The sequence below is a fragment of the Lytechinus variegatus genome, chromosome 5, assembly GCF_018143015.1.
Source record: "Lytechinus variegatus isolate NC3 chromosome 5, Lvar_3.0, whole genome shotgun sequence".
NCBI classification, from domain to species: Eukaryota; Metazoa; Echinodermata; class Echinoidea; order Temnopleuroida; family Toxopneustidae; genus Lytechinus; species Lytechinus variegatus.
The window spans coordinates 40,629,497-40,646,310 of NC_054744.1; the positions used below are offsets into that span (position 1 = coordinate 40,629,497).

Sequence of the window (16,814 nt, forward strand, 5' to 3'; positions counted from 1 at the left end):
AAACAAAAGTTAGCAATAAATCACAACTTTTGAAAGAACAATTCTTATTGGTTTCTAGTCAGTTGACTGAGCAAAACTTGCATGCAGTGATGATCTTGATAGGCCATTTCATTTAGCCATTAATCGCTAACCTTTATGGGGCCCAGGTCATGTCAATAGAAGTCTATCCTATTTATTTGATATGTACAGTAAACAGTGTTACACTGTTTTTCGTTATGATAGCCAAGGTTGTTCACTGTCTTAAACATGAGTTCATCCCCAACTTATTTAGTGTATTAGTACACCGTCCCTTAAATGGAAGTATTGAATTATGTTTTGCTATTAAACAGAGTCACAGAGAGATGTTGGTTGAGAACTTCAAGTTCATATTCTCCTACTTGGTGAGGACACAAGGCAAGACTGAGCTAGAGAAAGCATTACATTACATTCAGGTAAATACCACTTTCAGGTATTCTCCTTAATTAAGCCATGGTTTCAATGAGTTATATTTGGATTGCCAAATGTTATTGAAATTTCTGAAAAGTGAAGTTTGTTTTATTTATACTTGTGTTACTAAAAATACCCGGGTAGTTTATAAGTGGTAGTGTCAAATGCTCATTTGGTGAAAAAGTTTTCTCGTCATTCATGTGATTCTACTCCGATGAGTGCATGTCGAGAAGCTTAAGTACCGTAACGGCGCTAGTATACACCCAACCCAAAAAGTGCCTCGCTGAGGTCAATGACCCATTCTTGACCGGCCTAGTTCCGTAACGCGTACTCTAAATTTGATGCGCATCGGCACACTTATGCCTGTAGCTTAGTTCTGTACGCAAACCGCCATTGCACATCGCACATACGAATAATTAAATAGAAGAAATCGAGTGAAATCTCACCTTTCAGGTACGCTGTGCGACGAAGTTGGTGTTTCCAGATTGGTGAGTAACTTATAAATATTCCATTTTTATGTCATTTTTTAGTCTAAAATGTTTTAAAACGCTTAGTCTCGCCCATCAAGGGGAGCACGGGTTCTGTGCGTCTAGACTAGTCGCCTTTCTTATCGATAATGGCCGTTTCGTTGTTGTTAGCACTGATCGAAAATGAACGTACACGGCGAGATGGCGCTCCTCTAGTATCCACCCAGCGTATGATTAAGCTTGGCAAAGGGCCAATGACAATGTAGGATATATGTATATTCTAGATCTAGTAATTGATTGATTTGGAAATGTACTTGTACTACAGTCATGATGATGATGATGATAATGATGATGACGATGATGGTGAATGATGATAATAATTTGGTGATGATGATGATGATGGTGAATGATGATGATGTGATAATGATGATGATGTTGATGATGGTACTCTTGGATAATGATGAAAATAATTTGGTGATGATGATGGATAATGATAATATTTTGGTGATGATAATAATATGGTGATGATGATGATAATGACGATGATGGTGAATGATAATAATTTGGTCATGATGATGATGATAATGATGATGACGATGATGGTGAATGATGATAATAATTTGGTGATGATGATGATGTGATAATGATGATGATGATGTTGATGATGATGATGATGATAGAAGATGATGAATGATGGTGGTGGTGGATAATAATGATAATAATTTGGTGATGATGATGGATAATGATAATATTTTGGTGATGATAATAATATGGTGATGATGATGGTGAATGATAATAATTTGGTCATGATGATGATGATAATGATGATGACGATGATGGTGAAAGATGATAATAATTTGGTGATGATGATGATGATGATAATATTTTGGTGTTGATAATAATATGGTGATGATGATGATGGTGAATGATGATAGAAGATGATGAATGATGGTGGTGGTGGATAATGATGAAAATAATTTGGTGATGATGATGGATAATGATAATAATTTGGTGATGATGATGGATAATGATAATATTTTGGTGATGATAATAATATGGTGATGATGATGATAATGACGATGATGGTGAATGATAATAATTTGGTCATGATGATGATGATAATGATGATGACGATGATGGTGAATGATGATAATAATTTGGTGATGATGATGATGACGATGGTGAATGATGATGATGGAATAATAATGATGATGATGATATGTTGATGATTATGATGATGTGATAATAATGATGATGATGATGATAGAAGATGATGAATGATGGTGGTGGTGGATAATGATGAAAATAATTATCCGATGATGATGATGGATTTGGTGATGATGGTGAAAATGATGACGACGATGGTGAATGATGATAATAATTTGGTGATGATGCTGATGGATAATGATAATAATTTCATGATGATGATGATGATGATAGTGATGATGATGATGATGACGATGATAAGTGACGATGATGATAGTGATGATGATGACTTGATGATGAACAAATTCTATTTCTCCCTTAGATCATGCCCCGTGCTCCTAAATGGAAACAGGACGACGTAGATGCGGCGTTACGAAGAGTACGGTACGGTGAGCTTTCGATAAGAAAGGCTTCACAGGAATATAGAATTCCCTACGAAACCCTGCGTGACAAAGTATCAGGGAGAGCTCGGACATCGGTTTCAAGATTCGGTCCACGACCATTCCTCACAGAGAAAGAGGAGGAGGAGATAGTACGATGGACGATCAAGATGGGGAGAATCGGTTTCGGACAAACCAGGGGAGACATTCAGTCTGTAAGTATGCAAGTTTTCTTCCTGATGCTGCGTTAAAGGTTGAGTCCATCCTAGAAAAATGATGATTTGTAACAACAGAGAACAATCAAACAAAAATATCGCTGAAAATATCATTATAATCGGATGTAAAATAAGGAGGTTATGATATTTGTAAGTTTCACTTATTTTTCACAAAACAGTTTTATGCACAACTCAGTGACATGCATGCAAATGAGAGAGTGGATGATGTCCATTACTCACTATTTTTTTTATCGTTACTCATTATTTTTTTTTATTATCATGTCAAATTACAGATTTGACAATTAGGACCAATAACCATAAAATGATAACACAATTGAACTAATTCTACATATTCAGGGATGAATAAAACTTTTTGTTTCACGTAAGAATGAGAAGAAAATGAAATTATTTCATATTTCATGCACATTACATAGTGAGTGACGTTGTCCATCCCCTCATTTGCATACCGACTGGACCAGGATGTCCATTTAACTGTTTTGTGACTTAAATTAAAGAAAAAATTTAAATGTTTAACTCTTTTATTTTACATCCAATTTTGATGAAATTTGACTTTTCTCCTATTAACTTCGGGTTTGGGTGGACTTGTCATGTAGCTAACGTGATAAATCGATAAGAATAATGTACTTTTGGTGATGTTGCTTGAGGGCTGCTGCTTTTCTTACTGTTATTAAAACAACAATAATAATGATAGTAATAATAGAAATAATATGAATGGTAATGATAATAATCATAACACCAATGATACTAATAGTAATAATGGAATTTAATTTTTGACAATTATATTTGTTATATAGATTATAATGCTATTAACACAGCTAATAATGCAATAAATTAAAATAAAGCCATATAAAGTAATGAAGAATAATAATTGTATAACACTAAAAATTATTCTTTGGCTCTTACATGTAACTGTTAAATAAGAAAAGGAAATATTCATCATAACACCATGATCTTTCAAGAAAATTGCAGAAAGGTATTTAATTCACTCAAATAAAGATGGAGAATAAAATGAAAGTCGTTGCTTTTCTTGCTGTTCAGGTCGTGAAGAAAATGCTTGACAAAGATGGCAGGGCAAACCCGTTTGTAGAAAACAAACCTGGGAAGCGTTGGTGGAGCAGTTTTCGTGCAAGGCACCCTCAATTGGTTTTCCGGAAGCCACAACCAATTGGAAAGGAGCGTACAGCAGTTACGAAGAATCGAATAGACAAGTATGTCTTCACAAATATATAATTCTGTTAAAATAGGTTCAATACAGACTGAGTATTCTTTTTGAAATAACATGTTGCCATTATACCCTTCTTTCCTTTTTCTTCTTCCTTCTAGTTTTCTTGTTCCTATTATTTTCTTATACTTCTCCTTTTTTCCTTTTTTCTTCTTTTTCTCCTGTTTCTTCTACTTCTTCTAGGAAACGAGACAGTTTCCATTATGATATTTTGCCCAAGATTTTCATGGCATAATCCTAGTTGTTGTGTGTTTAGACTATCGATTTTTTAACAGCCATTTGGAAAAAGTAACCCCAGCTAAGTTTCATTCATTTTTGGTACAAAATTAAATGGATGACAATAAAATATTGAACAAAATACTGAAATAATATTTTGTGTGTGTGTGTTTCAATCAAAATACAAAAATAAGACTTCAAAATATTAAAATGTCTGGACACCCAATCCCCATCATACATGCAAGTCATTAATCAAATACATTTATGAGTGAAGGTGTTCAAAGAATTAGAAGAGTTCTTGGAAGAGAACAATGCAAGAAGCATTCTTGATGAACCAAATCGACTCTTTAACGCCGACGAATCAGGATTCCCGCTTGGTGGGAGAGCATCGGATCGGGTCTTGGCATTAAAAGGCGAGAGAGTCATCCAACAATTTAAGAATGCTGAAAAGGGACAGGTAACTGTGCTTGTCACTGCATGCGCGAGTGGTAGCTTTTTGCCACCAATGATTGTTTTACCGGGGCGACACGGTGACGGATCTGCATACCAAGGAGCGCCAAGGGGTGCTTTCTTTGCTAGGACCAAAAACGGCTGGATGGATAGCAAAGCCTTTTATGGTTTCATTGCCAATCTTTTCCAGCCGTATTTGGTCCAGATGAAAGTACCCCTTCCAGTGCTCCTGCTCGTCGATGGCCTTTCAGCACATCAAACGCTGGAGGTAGCGAAGCATTGTGAGGCGAATCGGATTCTTTTGTACCGATTCCCTCCCAATGCTACGCACATCCTCCAGCCGTGCGATGTGTCTGTGTTCAGATCATTAAAGGCATCGTGGAATCGAGCAGAGGAGCTATTCCGTTACCAAAACCCCGGTGACTATGTCACAAGAGTGACGTTTTCGCGCGTGTTCGCCGGCGCGTGGAAGGACCTCCTTGGGAAGCCAGAAATTGCCTCTTCTGGTTTTCGGGCAGCAGGGATCTACCCGTTCACGAAATTGTTTCGTGAAGACCTAATACGTCCAGCAGACTTGTACAGTTTTGTTGATAAGATTCCTCACGAAGGAGAGACACCATCGTCTAGGAATAGTGCGTTTATTCCGTTGGACGATGACATGAGGTCATCTCAACCCGATGAACCTGATGATGATGCACCATCTTCGTCATCAGCTCATCGGGAACATGGAGTCAGCTGCACCGTGGATACTTCGAGTATCCATGGTGATGCTCCATGTGGAGAGAGACCTCTAAACGAGGCATTCATCTCGCCATCGCTAGATGAATGCCTCGTTTATCCCGAGATTGAAGTCTCAAATCAAAGAAGAAGAAAAAGGCAACTGCCTGAGGCAATAAGTGGAGAGGCATTTATAAGATTCGCCGAAGAACAAGCGAGAGAGAAAAGAGCGGAGGAGGAGAGGAAAAAACAGAGAAGAGAGGAACGGGAACAGAAGAGAGTGGAAAAAGAGAGAAAGAAGGAAGTTGAAAAGGAGAAGAGGCAAAAAAGACAGCAAGAACTTGAGCAGAGGAAACTAGAACGGGAGAGGAGAGTAAAAGAGAAGTTACAGCGGATGAAAGAAGTGAGTGAGAGGAAAGCGAAAGAGAAGAAAGAAAGAGAGGCAGAGATTGAGAGAAAGAAGAGCGGTAAGAGGAGAGAGAAGAGTGCGAGGGTGGATGATGATGACGATGATGTGTATGTATGCCCTGAATGTTTGATGATGAATGATGACGAGTGGATCAGATGTGATTACTGTATGGCGTGGGTACATCACAAGTGCTCTGCTCTTTGTGATGTACCAATTGTAGATGTAAATAAGTATATGTTTAAGTGCAATTTCTGTTAAATTTGATAAGTTTAAGTTATGTCAAAAAGTGCAATTTCTCTTACATGAGCAAGTGTGATGGTGACTAAACTCTGAATATATAATGTAAACTCCGCAATCCAATGTAGTGTAAAATGTAAACTATTCTGTAGCTCTATCTCTAAACCATTCTCTAATCTAGTCTCCTATCTCTATATCTGCAATGTATTCTGGTCAAGACTCTTTACAAGACTCTTGTCAACCTTGAACTATCTTGAGCAAAAAATAATTATTCTTAATTGGAGAAAGTTGACCTTTTAGGGAGAAGATGACATATAGTGAATAAGAAACCAATTTATGTGTATGCGTCAGAAGTTTTGCTGGAAGATGAATGAGTAATACTTTCTTAAGAAAGTTGTGAGTTGATATACATATAGTTTCCTGTTATACTTCTTGTAGAAGATTTGATTAAGTATTGATTATGTATTGATATGTTATTGAATATGTATTGATTTGTTATTGAATATATTGAATGTGTGAGATATCATCACATAACAATATTCATCCGTCATTAACTTGTTTCTGCTAGAACGCGTAGATTCCTGCTGCTCGGTTGGCATAGCGCAGTCACCTGTCCCTTTTCTCTTTTGGCTTTTTGTTTTCCGAAATGTATTTAAGGGGAATATATGCTTTAATATGTTGGTCTTCTACATCTATGTCAATATTTGTAAACATTTACATTTTATGTAATTGTTAAATGTGATTATTCTTAAAAAAAGGCTTCTACCGTGATGTACATATTATTTTGCTTGTCGTTTGAATTCTTTGATGTTTATGACGTTTGTTGATAGAGAGTGACATGAAAGTAAACTTTTGGGAGCATGAGGAGGAAAACACATAAATAAGCCTATATAATGAAGATTTTATGACATTTATAATAAAAACCATATCAATTGAAGAGCAAAAGAGGTGAAATGTTTAATGAAGGGGGATGTAGGAGGTGGAGCAGGAGAAAAACAAAATAGAGAAAAACCAAAAGAAAAATATGGTATATCAATGACAATGGGAAAGAGAATTTACATTAAAAGGAAGAATGATGATTAATGAGACAAAAGTGATATGTGAAAAGAGAATGAGAGTTAAAAGTAAAGTTCTACAAAATTAAACAGCATTTTTAGTAGAAACAAAAAATAATAAAAGGGGTATTTTTATATCACACAGAAATATATATATATCACTCATATATATATATCATATAGCATCTTCCGGAGATAGAGTATTTGGTTTGGGATTATCATCAACACTTTTTTTTTGGGGGGGTAGATGTTTATAAGTTGGTTATCATGGTTATATTTCCCAGAAATAATCACAATGACAATATTACGTCTGTTTATTGTCATGGAACTTCTATCTGTGCGTAAGGGAAGTCAATTATCCCACTATAGGATATGGGAATAGCGCCATCTATCAGTGGGTGTATACTAGTGACGTCTGGGTGGAAACTAGTGGTGAAAATGACCTGCGCATAATTCGATCTCTGGCGCGTATCGGCGAAATTTTTTTCTAGCGAGCTCTGGTATCAAGAAGCACAGTATTTCCTCTTCAAAGTATGATAGGAAAGTGAGAGAGGTAAATTCAATTTTCTTGATTGTCTGAGCAAGTGTCCGAAATTGGGTGGATACTAGCGCCCTTACGGTATGTCAATTTTTTAAAGCTATTTTACAATTGTTATTATCATCACCCAAAATTGTCTGAGAATGATGAATGAGTGAGAGAGAACCATTATGTATCTGTTGATCCTATAATATATTTTTTTATAATTATTTCTGTGCTTATAGTGGAAACCATTTTTCCTGATATGGAAAATTAATAATTAATCTTACACTTATTGAAATGTGAGATAACAAGTAACAACTCCATTGAATGTAAGAATTGTTACAGTGGAAACAGTTCTCATAGTTGGCTTGTCATAGCTAAACAACTTGTTTTAACAAGATATTAACTTTGTACAATTTTCTGAAGTTATACTTCTATTTATTTAGAAAAAAAGGGAAATTGATTGAATTTCCATATTGGTTGATTGATCCAAATAATCCAAATTCTAGATGTAATTCATGTATCAGTTTCTTCTAAGATATGGAAATAATGTATTCATCATATTTCTTTGGGTGACAATTGGTTAATGACCCCATTGCTAGCAAAGTCATGTTCAGGCCAGCTCTGAGTTTCCTCTCTTCATATTGAATGTCAGGGATTTTATCAAATATGGTAGTGTATGAACGATGTGTATACTGTTAACTCACTTCTTTCAATAATTATTTGATGTACAGAGTGAGACTGAGATTGAACTAGGGAGCCTGCTGAGGATGGATTATCAAAGTCTTCATAATGAACTTCTCTTGCATCTTAGTCATAATTATTCACAGGTGAGTCTTATGGAGCATTACAAGAAACTTTCGTTCGCTTGTATATCAGGCAAGTCCCCAAAATAAGTTTGATGGCATGTTGCAAGAAAGCTTGAGATACAATTAAACAAAATCAACCACAAATTACAAAGTACTTATTCTTGATTTATTCACTTACATTTTATTTGGAATTAAATGTTGTTTTCTTGCATCTTTTGATTTGAATTTGAATGATTACAGGACATAGTAAGGGAAAAATGTCTTGAAAGATTGAGAGGTACCCTGTCCTAGTGTGTATCAGCAATAGAGTTTTAGATGAAGTGGAAGTAATCTATCTCACAAAGTAACCAATAATAGACAATTCTTTTAGGATCTTTTGATAGAAGCAGGTGCACATTATACATGTTCATTTAGTTGTTTGAATTTCCCACAGCAAGAAGATATTTACATGTGTGCTTTAAAAGATTGTGTCTCACTTTTATATTCTCATTTGTTTCAATGTAACAGTTCCATTCTCATATTGCTGAAATTAGTTCTTGGTCTGCTAATTGTTAAAACCACATTTAAAAAAATGTTTGTTACTGTATAGGTGTTCAGTGGCCTTGCAATGCTAGCATCCCGTGATGACGGATACAAGGGTCCTCGTCCTATCACACACCCATCTGATATGGCTGACTTTCTACAACCGAGGCTACTAGGAATCCTAGCATTCTTTGATTCTCAGCTTCTTAACAGTAGGATACCCATACAAGACAAGAAACAGGTGAAGATTTGATAGGGAGAAGAGAAGTTATATGGTTTTACACTATTTGGTATACTTCTTAGATGGTCTCATCCAATTCAGTTCATTGTTCTCAAAGCTAATTGCAGTTTTATCCAATCATTATGTGGTCGATTTCTCATATAAGATATTGTTGTTTTGTCTTAAGATCAAATAGTCTATTTGAGGATCTGCAATCTTGTAAATAATGATATCACTGCTATGATAATGAATGATTAGAATATTGATGGTGATTATGACTACAATGATGATGATGATGATGATGGTAATGATGATGATGATGGTGGTGATGATGACGATAGTTATGACAGTAATAATAATGATGATGGTGGTGGGGATGATGATGATGATGATGATAATGATAAAGAGGATGATGAAAATTAGATAATCTGCTAATCTGCTTTGTTGATATCTTTGTATCTACAGGCATTGGAAAGTCTTGTATGTATCATGAAGCTGATGGGACCTAAGCATATCACAGGTGTTAGAGTCAAGGTCATGACGACACTTAAGATAGGTCTACGTTACAAGGAACATGGCTTCCCAGCTCTGTCATGCAAGGCATGGGACTGCTTTATTCATAGGTAAGATTTTTTGTGCTAACCTTTCATACATGATACTAGTAGAACAAAGAGGCAAACAGTCAGACATCCATTTGGGCAATCGATCAATCAATCAATATAAATCAATCAGACAATCAATTATTTATTCAGGCAATCAATTATTCATTCATTCATTCATTTCTTCATTCATTCAGCCAGTCCATCCATCAATCAATCAGTCAATCAAATCAATTAATCTGTTTTTCATTGGTTAATTAATTGCTTTAAGACATCTGCTTATTTATCATTGGATATTTTTATATATCTCGATAGTGTTTGTGTCTCATCTTGGGATCTGATGGTCAGTCAGGAGGATATTTTTCTCCTTCCCTTATGTCAAGGGTGTCAATCAATAATCAATTATTCATTTGGTTAGTTAATCATTTGATCAATCAATTATTTCATCAAACAATTAGGCAATAAATTATTTGTTACTTAGGTAACTGATTGCTAACTGTTTGTATTGACAGTGTTGATGCATCATCTCTTGGTCCAATGTTAAGTCAGGTGATTGTCACCCTATTACCACTCCTCAATCAACTACCTCAGCAAGTCAGTACTATCATACACACTCTCATCATAGATAACAGGTAAGACTTAATCATTTTTAGAAACCCCTTTTTTTCATCTACATGTGTGTGCATTTTTTTGGGCAGAGTCTAGTGGTGTCATGAGCCAACTATTTGAGGGAGGCTAGATATGGTGTTTTGAGTATGATTAATAAAAATTTGCAAGCAAGCAAGCAAAATTTTAACATTTCATTATAAAAATCCCACTTTGTGATAGATTTTGACATAATATTCAGAGAATAATATCATGTCACCCTTCTCTCTTTCTTTTTCTCTTTTCATTCTTGGTTGTGATTTATTTGGAGGGGGGGGGGGCAAGAGCCCTCCATCTACGCCACTGGCAGAGTCAGTTCAGGTAACTGATCACTCTTAATTTAATACTAAACAATCAGCTAATCTAGGCCAGTTTATTGCTTTCAGTTGGCTTGTCTTTACAAACGTTCCCCCTGTCCATTGTTCCTGCAAATTGGTATGCCGATTCGATAGCTAGCAGCACATGGAAGTGCTTGTTATCAAAATAACATTACTTTGGGTGTAAGTTAAGTTACCTCAGTTTTTTTTACATTTGATAAATTTGTCACTATCCCATGTACAGAGATGTATTCAGTGAGCGCTTCAACGAGATCTACTTCTTGCCAGACATTCCTGAGCTTCAAGAGGTCAACACACTTCTGAAGGAGCAGAGGGAGGATCCCTCAAGCCAGCCTGACCTTCGAACCTTGCTGAAGAGGTCACTGAAAGGGGTCAGTCATGAGAGTGTGGATGTTAGAATCCATGCTCTATCCAACCTCAGGGATCTTCTCCAAGCAAATCAGGTAGTTACTTCCAAATGCATACATTTGTGAGTTTTATTCATATATTAGGAATATGTTCATTTCCACGATGCATAGATCTTCTCCAACTAAATCGGATAGTCATTCCTACATGCATCACTTTAACACTTCAAGTATGAAATATGCACACAAAAAGTGTGTTCATTTTCACCAGACAGTGATCGTCTTAAGCCAATAAGGTAGTATTCCCACAAAGTTGTATGTATGTTGTAATTTTGTATTATACTAAAGAAAAAGTATTGCTATGGTGTGATTGTGCATACATGTAGATGTGGTAACTGAGTCTTAGATATCCAGAACCTTTGAAGCCTTTGACACATACCAAGACGTCAAGACCCTGAGACTAAGAGCATGACAAGGCGTTTTTGACCTGAGATTGAAACTGAGATACTAGTATTGTTGTCTTGTGACGAGTCAGTGATGTATGGTTGGCTTAATTTGTGGGATGAGTATAAGGTTGATCTAATATTCCAGCTCTTTATTTCATCTCAAAAAGATATATGCAGTTTTTAATTACAAGCTGTAATTTTAGGATTTGCATTATATGTGATAGAAATTGTTGTATTGATGTGATCTTTCATTTAAGGACTTTAGATTCTAGTGACAATCGAATTTGATAACCTATATTTATTTGTCTTTTCAGAGTTGTCTTCATGAATATGTTGTGGGCAGTGAGACAGTTGCACCAGTCATCAATGAGCTTGTATCAGTTGTAAGTTCTGATTAAAGAAATACTTATCCTATATTTTTGATAAACATTTGATTAGCACATTGCTTTCTAGGGTTTTTCAGTGAAAAATAAATGTGAATGCTCTTGCCTAATATTTGTTACTTGCTTTTAAAAGAAAACTTACTGTACATTGCACAATTTGACAGAATTTGATGCTGCAGTTTTTTCAGGGAAATTATCTTTGATGATCGATAGATTGATATTTCATTGTTTTGTGGTTTACTTCATCTGACTTCAAAGAAAGGGTGAAGACTTTTAAAGAGTCAAAAGACTGATATCCTATGGTTCACTCATCTTGACTCTTTAACACAAAGGTTTGCGACGAATTGCAAATATGAAAGAACCGCACTGATTGGTTCTTGGTCAGTATTTTGAGCAGAGCATGCATGCAATGATGATCTTGATTGGTCAATGGTATTTAGCGATTGATTTCAAACCTTCGTGTTACGGAGCCCTGGACATTGTAAAGCATCTCAACTAGATGACCTTCAACTTTGATCCAAACCCAGTTCCTTGATCGCTGAAGCGTTCATAACATTTGTATAAGCTTAACAATGTAAAATCAAAGAATATTAAAGAGAACCTGATGTTTGCATTCCTCTCTCAATCCTCCAGCTTCTATCAGGGTGTCATGACTCTGATCACACAGCTCAGAACCTATTTGGTGAATGTCTTGGTGTCCTAGGAGCTATTGACCCAGGAAGGTTGGATCTCAACACCACATCAAGGAAAGCAGACATGTCCAAGTTTCATGTAAGTGCTTGAAAGCATTGTCACAATTAGCAAGTAGAAGAAGCTATCATTAGGACAATTGGGTGAAAAGAGAAATGAAATGAATATTTTAAGAAAATGGAGAATTCTGTTCTTTTGAAATGACATTGTTTTATCAGCAGAAATAAGGTACAATACCTTGAGGTAAAAGGGGTAAGAAGGAATAGAAAGAAGAAAAAGAATTGATTGACATTTAAGAAAGAGATAACTCTAAACTCAGAAGTTAGCAATGGTGTAGTAGCAGAAAGGAAAGTTGAAGTAGCAACTGAATAGACCATTGCAACAAACTAATGGAATAATATACGAGAGAATAACATTGATTTTGAAAAGCAAATGAAATAGTTGAAGTTAGGACTTTCTGTTAATTTCATAAATGGTGATGTAATCTTATGATTTTTTGCAAGATGGTGAATCTTTTCTCATCATTTTTTGCTCAATTATACTTGTAGATGCTGTTATGTTATGTCGGGTTAGGTTGGGAAGCAATTCTCTTTGCTTTGTTCGATGAACCATGAACCCCTCCCTATCTCTCTCTCTCTCTCTCTCTCCTTGTTTCCCCTCTCTGCCACTTTTGTCATCTCTGGTCTCTCTCCTCATACTATGCATCTTGCTAATCCTCCCTGCTGCTTTCTTGATGTTTCTCTCGCTTACTCCATTTTCTCCTTTACTTTATACCCCTTTCACTCTTTTATCATCCATGATATACAGGCCAGTGTTGAAGATGTTCATTTTGCCTTTGACCTGATCAATGACCTTGTGAGAGCATTCCTAGCAGCTGCTGACCCCAGGTCACAGGATTGTTCTGCGTATGCCATCCAGGAAATGCTCCAGATATTTGAGTGTAGAAATGTCAGCAAAGATGGGTTAGTTGTCAATGTTGTCTTTCCACATGTATGTACATGTAGCTATATCCTGTCAGTCTATCTACCCAACATATGAAGAAGAGTGGTGCTAAAGTCTTTATTGTGAAAATAGTCTGGTGTTTATCATGAAGTGATATTATTGTTTGTAAAGAATGTTGAGTTGCTTTTGAGGTGTGTTTTGTGGCTGCCTTTTTAAAATTTTTATGGAAGTTTTCTCTATATATATATGTAAGGCCGTACAAATCATTTCCATTTTTACTAAATCCCATTGGTCCCCCCTGCACCTTTCTTCAGATGATTACACCATGTTTAATCATTTGTCAAGCTGTTCAGAAGAAAATCTGTAACAATTTGTCCTTGAAGTGATAGACCTATTAAATGTAATTTTACACTTTTATGACTATTTAGCAAACAGTATCAAGAACAAACTGTATCGCAGGTTAAATGTATCTTGCGTTTTAGACCTGGCAGGCAACTGTGGCAGCGCTTCCCCGAGCACATCCAGGAAATCTTATCCCCTCTCCAAACCACCAAGTACATTCCCTCAGCAGCTTCATCTATCAGCAAAGTGACTGTTCACCCCATATATCGCAGCAAGAAGGTCAAGACCTTCAAAGATTGGGTGTGCACCTGGACCAGTTACCTGGTCACCAAGGTAAGACTGGCTTATGTATGTGTACATTGTATGTCACTGTAGGAGCCTGAGGTCTTTAGGACAGTTCCATGAAAGATATATGTCTGACCGCCCCCCCCATATGCTAAACTTTTCCCAATGATTTGTCTTCATGCATCATATGAGGTGCAATGCTCTCAAATGATTATGGCTTGAGGGTTCAGAAAGTGAAGTGATATTGTGGTTGGACATGCAAAAAGGTTGGTCACTTTGTGGCATTTAAAAATGGGTTTCTTGGATGCAGCTAAAGGATGAAAAATGTCAAGGCATGCTTGTAATAAAATAATATAAGAAAATTAAATTATATCTTATTCTCAGTCTTAATTTGATATCAATTGGTGGTTGAGAAAATTATCACTCTTCTGTAATATCCAACATATGATTTATTTAATTCAATTCCAGATACCAGACAAACTACCATGTAAGCTAAATCATCAGACTCTTGGTTATTCCAAAGGCTTCCATAGTTTTGCTTTGGTTTTTAATATGAAATAATCCTAGATATCTGGAAATTGTGTGATTTATTGATAAATTTAATCATACATACATGTATGATTGAATGTTTTGCTTCACAAGATAATAACAATATGAACATCATTTATACCAAGTTTGTTTGTATCCTGTCTTTTTTGATTGCCTAGGTTAAAGCCACCAAGCCTGGTCGTATCTTCCGAGCGTGTAGCATGATCATTAAACATGACATCCACACAGCCATGTTTCTGCTTCCATACACACTACTCTATGCACTACTTGATGCCAATGATGATGATAAGCAAGAGGTTTGGAATTCAGATGTCTTCATAGCATTAGAGTATTTATTCCATCAACTTATGACAAAAATCACTTGGTCTTGCTTGGCTTTTCATTATAGAAAACTTCTGCATTCAACAATTCTTGAATGGGAATTAGGTTTTTAAGATTCCATTAAAAGACTAAAATTACTGTATGCTTCATTTTTAAAAGACCCTTCCCCTGTTTCTTATCAATCTTTACTCTAATAATCATTTTGCCTTGTTTCACTGCAATTTCATGAAATCTATGACAAACATTCTCTTGATTAATAAAAATGCAGAATTTCAGTAGCTGATAACCTAGAGTTAAAACTTATTATCATAAGAAGTGTAATAAATCAGGGTCCAACATAGTCATTTATCGATTGAATTATAGATTCAGAATGAGCTTCTGGCTGTACTGACCCATGCAGAGAGAGTAGAAGATCAGAGACCTAGTGAAGATCGTCACATGAGCGCTCAGACGGTCTTCTCTGTTCTTGATCACCTGACTAACTGGAAGAGACAACGTATGCAGATCCTTCAGGCTGCCAAGAGTAGGCGAGGGGCAAGCAACTCTAGTGAGTTTGAGAGAGTGGCTTTTAGATTTTCTGTTCTTTCTTTCTTTATCTTTTTCTCCCCCCCCCCTCCTCTCCACCTTGTTTTCACCTCCATCTTTCTCTCCTTTCTTTCTCTGAGTTCTGCCTCTTTCCATTTTTATCTGCATTCTCACCATCACTTATTAGATTATGAATATGTAAAAAAGATATTGCTTTTCTTGCAAGTTCAGCCTAATTGACTTTCCTACCTCATGATATATTGAATTTCAAAATAATCATCATGATCTTTGATGTTGTATGTTGTGTGATATGCATCATTGTTAGTTATTCTGTATTCCGTTTGTAAATTAGGTGGGTTCTTTTGTAAATTAGGTAAGGTTTACATCAAGTAAATGAAAATGAATTATGTCCTTTATTGTATTGCAGTTGTAAATGATATTTAGAATTGACTGTTGTGATGCTATTGAAGTTTGACAATGCTTGTATATTGCAGGTGAAATAGCCTCTATTGGAAGATACCTTGAATGTGTGAAGGTGTTCCTACAGGAAATCCCACAGGACATCCTAGCGAGGGCGTCCTTCAACTGCCGAGCCTATGCCAGATCTCTGATGCACTTTGAGAGTTACATCTTTTCAAACAATCAAGATGTTCAAAACCATTTGGGTTTTCTGCAGGTATGGTAATATCCCAAATTCCTTGAAAGGCTTTAAGGCTCCCTATAGGTATCTATGCTAATGCTGTGGTAATAATTGTAGAGCATTACCCATTATCATTATTTGATTATTATTGGTCTTTGTATAAACTGTACTTAGCTATGGATGAATTGGTTTGTGTAATAAGGGTGTCTGTGACCAGACTCAAGATGATAACTTTCATTTATTCATAAACACTGTGATATAATGTTATTGGTCTTTATAGAAACTGTACATAGCTATGGTTGAACTTAGTGGTGTATTAGGGGTTCAGTGCCAACTCGTCCAGTCACCACATGACGTACCTTCATTTAGACTAATGCCATTCCATCCATCAACATTTCATCTAACAACCATTCGTTCAAATAACCAATATGTCCAATCATCACTTCGTCTATGAACATTTTGTCTCAGCAACAGCCAGTTGGTCTAATATCCATTTTATTCACCCAATTAACACTCAGTCCAATTAGACCAAATGGTATATAGATTAAATGGCTATTGTACCAACTGGGTATTAGACGGAATGGCGAATGGACGAAACGACAATGAGACCATGTGGATAGTGGACGAACTGATAGTAGACCAAATGAAAGTAGACGAGTTGCTTATTAGACGA

At 36.0% G+C, this 16,814-nt stretch overlaps 2 protein-coding genes across 2 annotated transcripts in view; both read left to right on the forward strand.

Annotated features, from left to right (window-relative positions):
• LOC121416152 (serine/threonine-protein kinase ATR-like) overlaps positions 1–16,814 on the forward strand; it is a 63,732-nt gene that overhangs the window by 25,330 nt on the left and 21,588 nt on the right. The window contains exons 26-38 of the mRNA XM_041609629.1: positions 330–431; positions 8,276–8,371; positions 8,940–9,113; positions 9,558–9,715; positions 10,204–10,323; positions 10,898–11,117; positions 11,779–11,847; positions 12,481–12,618; positions 13,345–13,499; positions 13,962–14,154; positions 14,814–14,951; positions 15,340–15,523; positions 15,996–16,177. Coding sequence (XP_041465563.1) covers positions 330–431; positions 8,276–8,371; positions 8,940–9,113; positions 9,558–9,715; positions 10,204–10,323; positions 10,898–11,117; positions 11,779–11,847; positions 12,481–12,618; positions 13,345–13,499; positions 13,962–14,154; positions 14,814–14,951; positions 15,340–15,523; positions 15,996–16,177 — 1,929 coding nt within the window. The remainder of the gene's footprint in view (positions 1–329; positions 432–8,275; positions 8,372–8,939; positions 9,114–9,557; positions 9,716–10,203; positions 10,324–10,897; positions 11,118–11,778; positions 11,848–12,480; positions 12,619–13,344; positions 13,500–13,961; positions 14,155–14,813; positions 14,952–15,339; positions 15,524–15,995; positions 16,178–16,814) is intronic.
• LOC121416151 lies at positions 2,325–4,057 on the forward strand. Its single transcript, XM_041609628.1, has 2 exons — positions 2,325–2,694; positions 3,754–4,057. Exons 1-2 carry the CDS (start codon positions 2,425–2,427, stop codon positions 3,943–3,945), a joined length of 462 nt encoding a protein of 153 aa, XP_041465562.1. The 5' UTR covers positions 2,325–2,424; the 3' UTR covers positions 3,946–4,057.

What these genes read in the sequence shown, in the direction of transcription:
- LOC121416151 (XM_041609628.1), top strand. Translation starts at nt 2,425, where the DNA reads ATGCCCCGTGCTCCTAAATGGAAACAGGACGACGTAGATGCGGCGTTA. An exon ending in CCAGGGGAGACATTCAGTCT is followed by an intron (nt 2,695 to 3,753) that starts GTAAGTATGCAA and finishes CTTGCTGTTCAG; the next exon opens with GTCGTGAAGAAAATGCTTGA.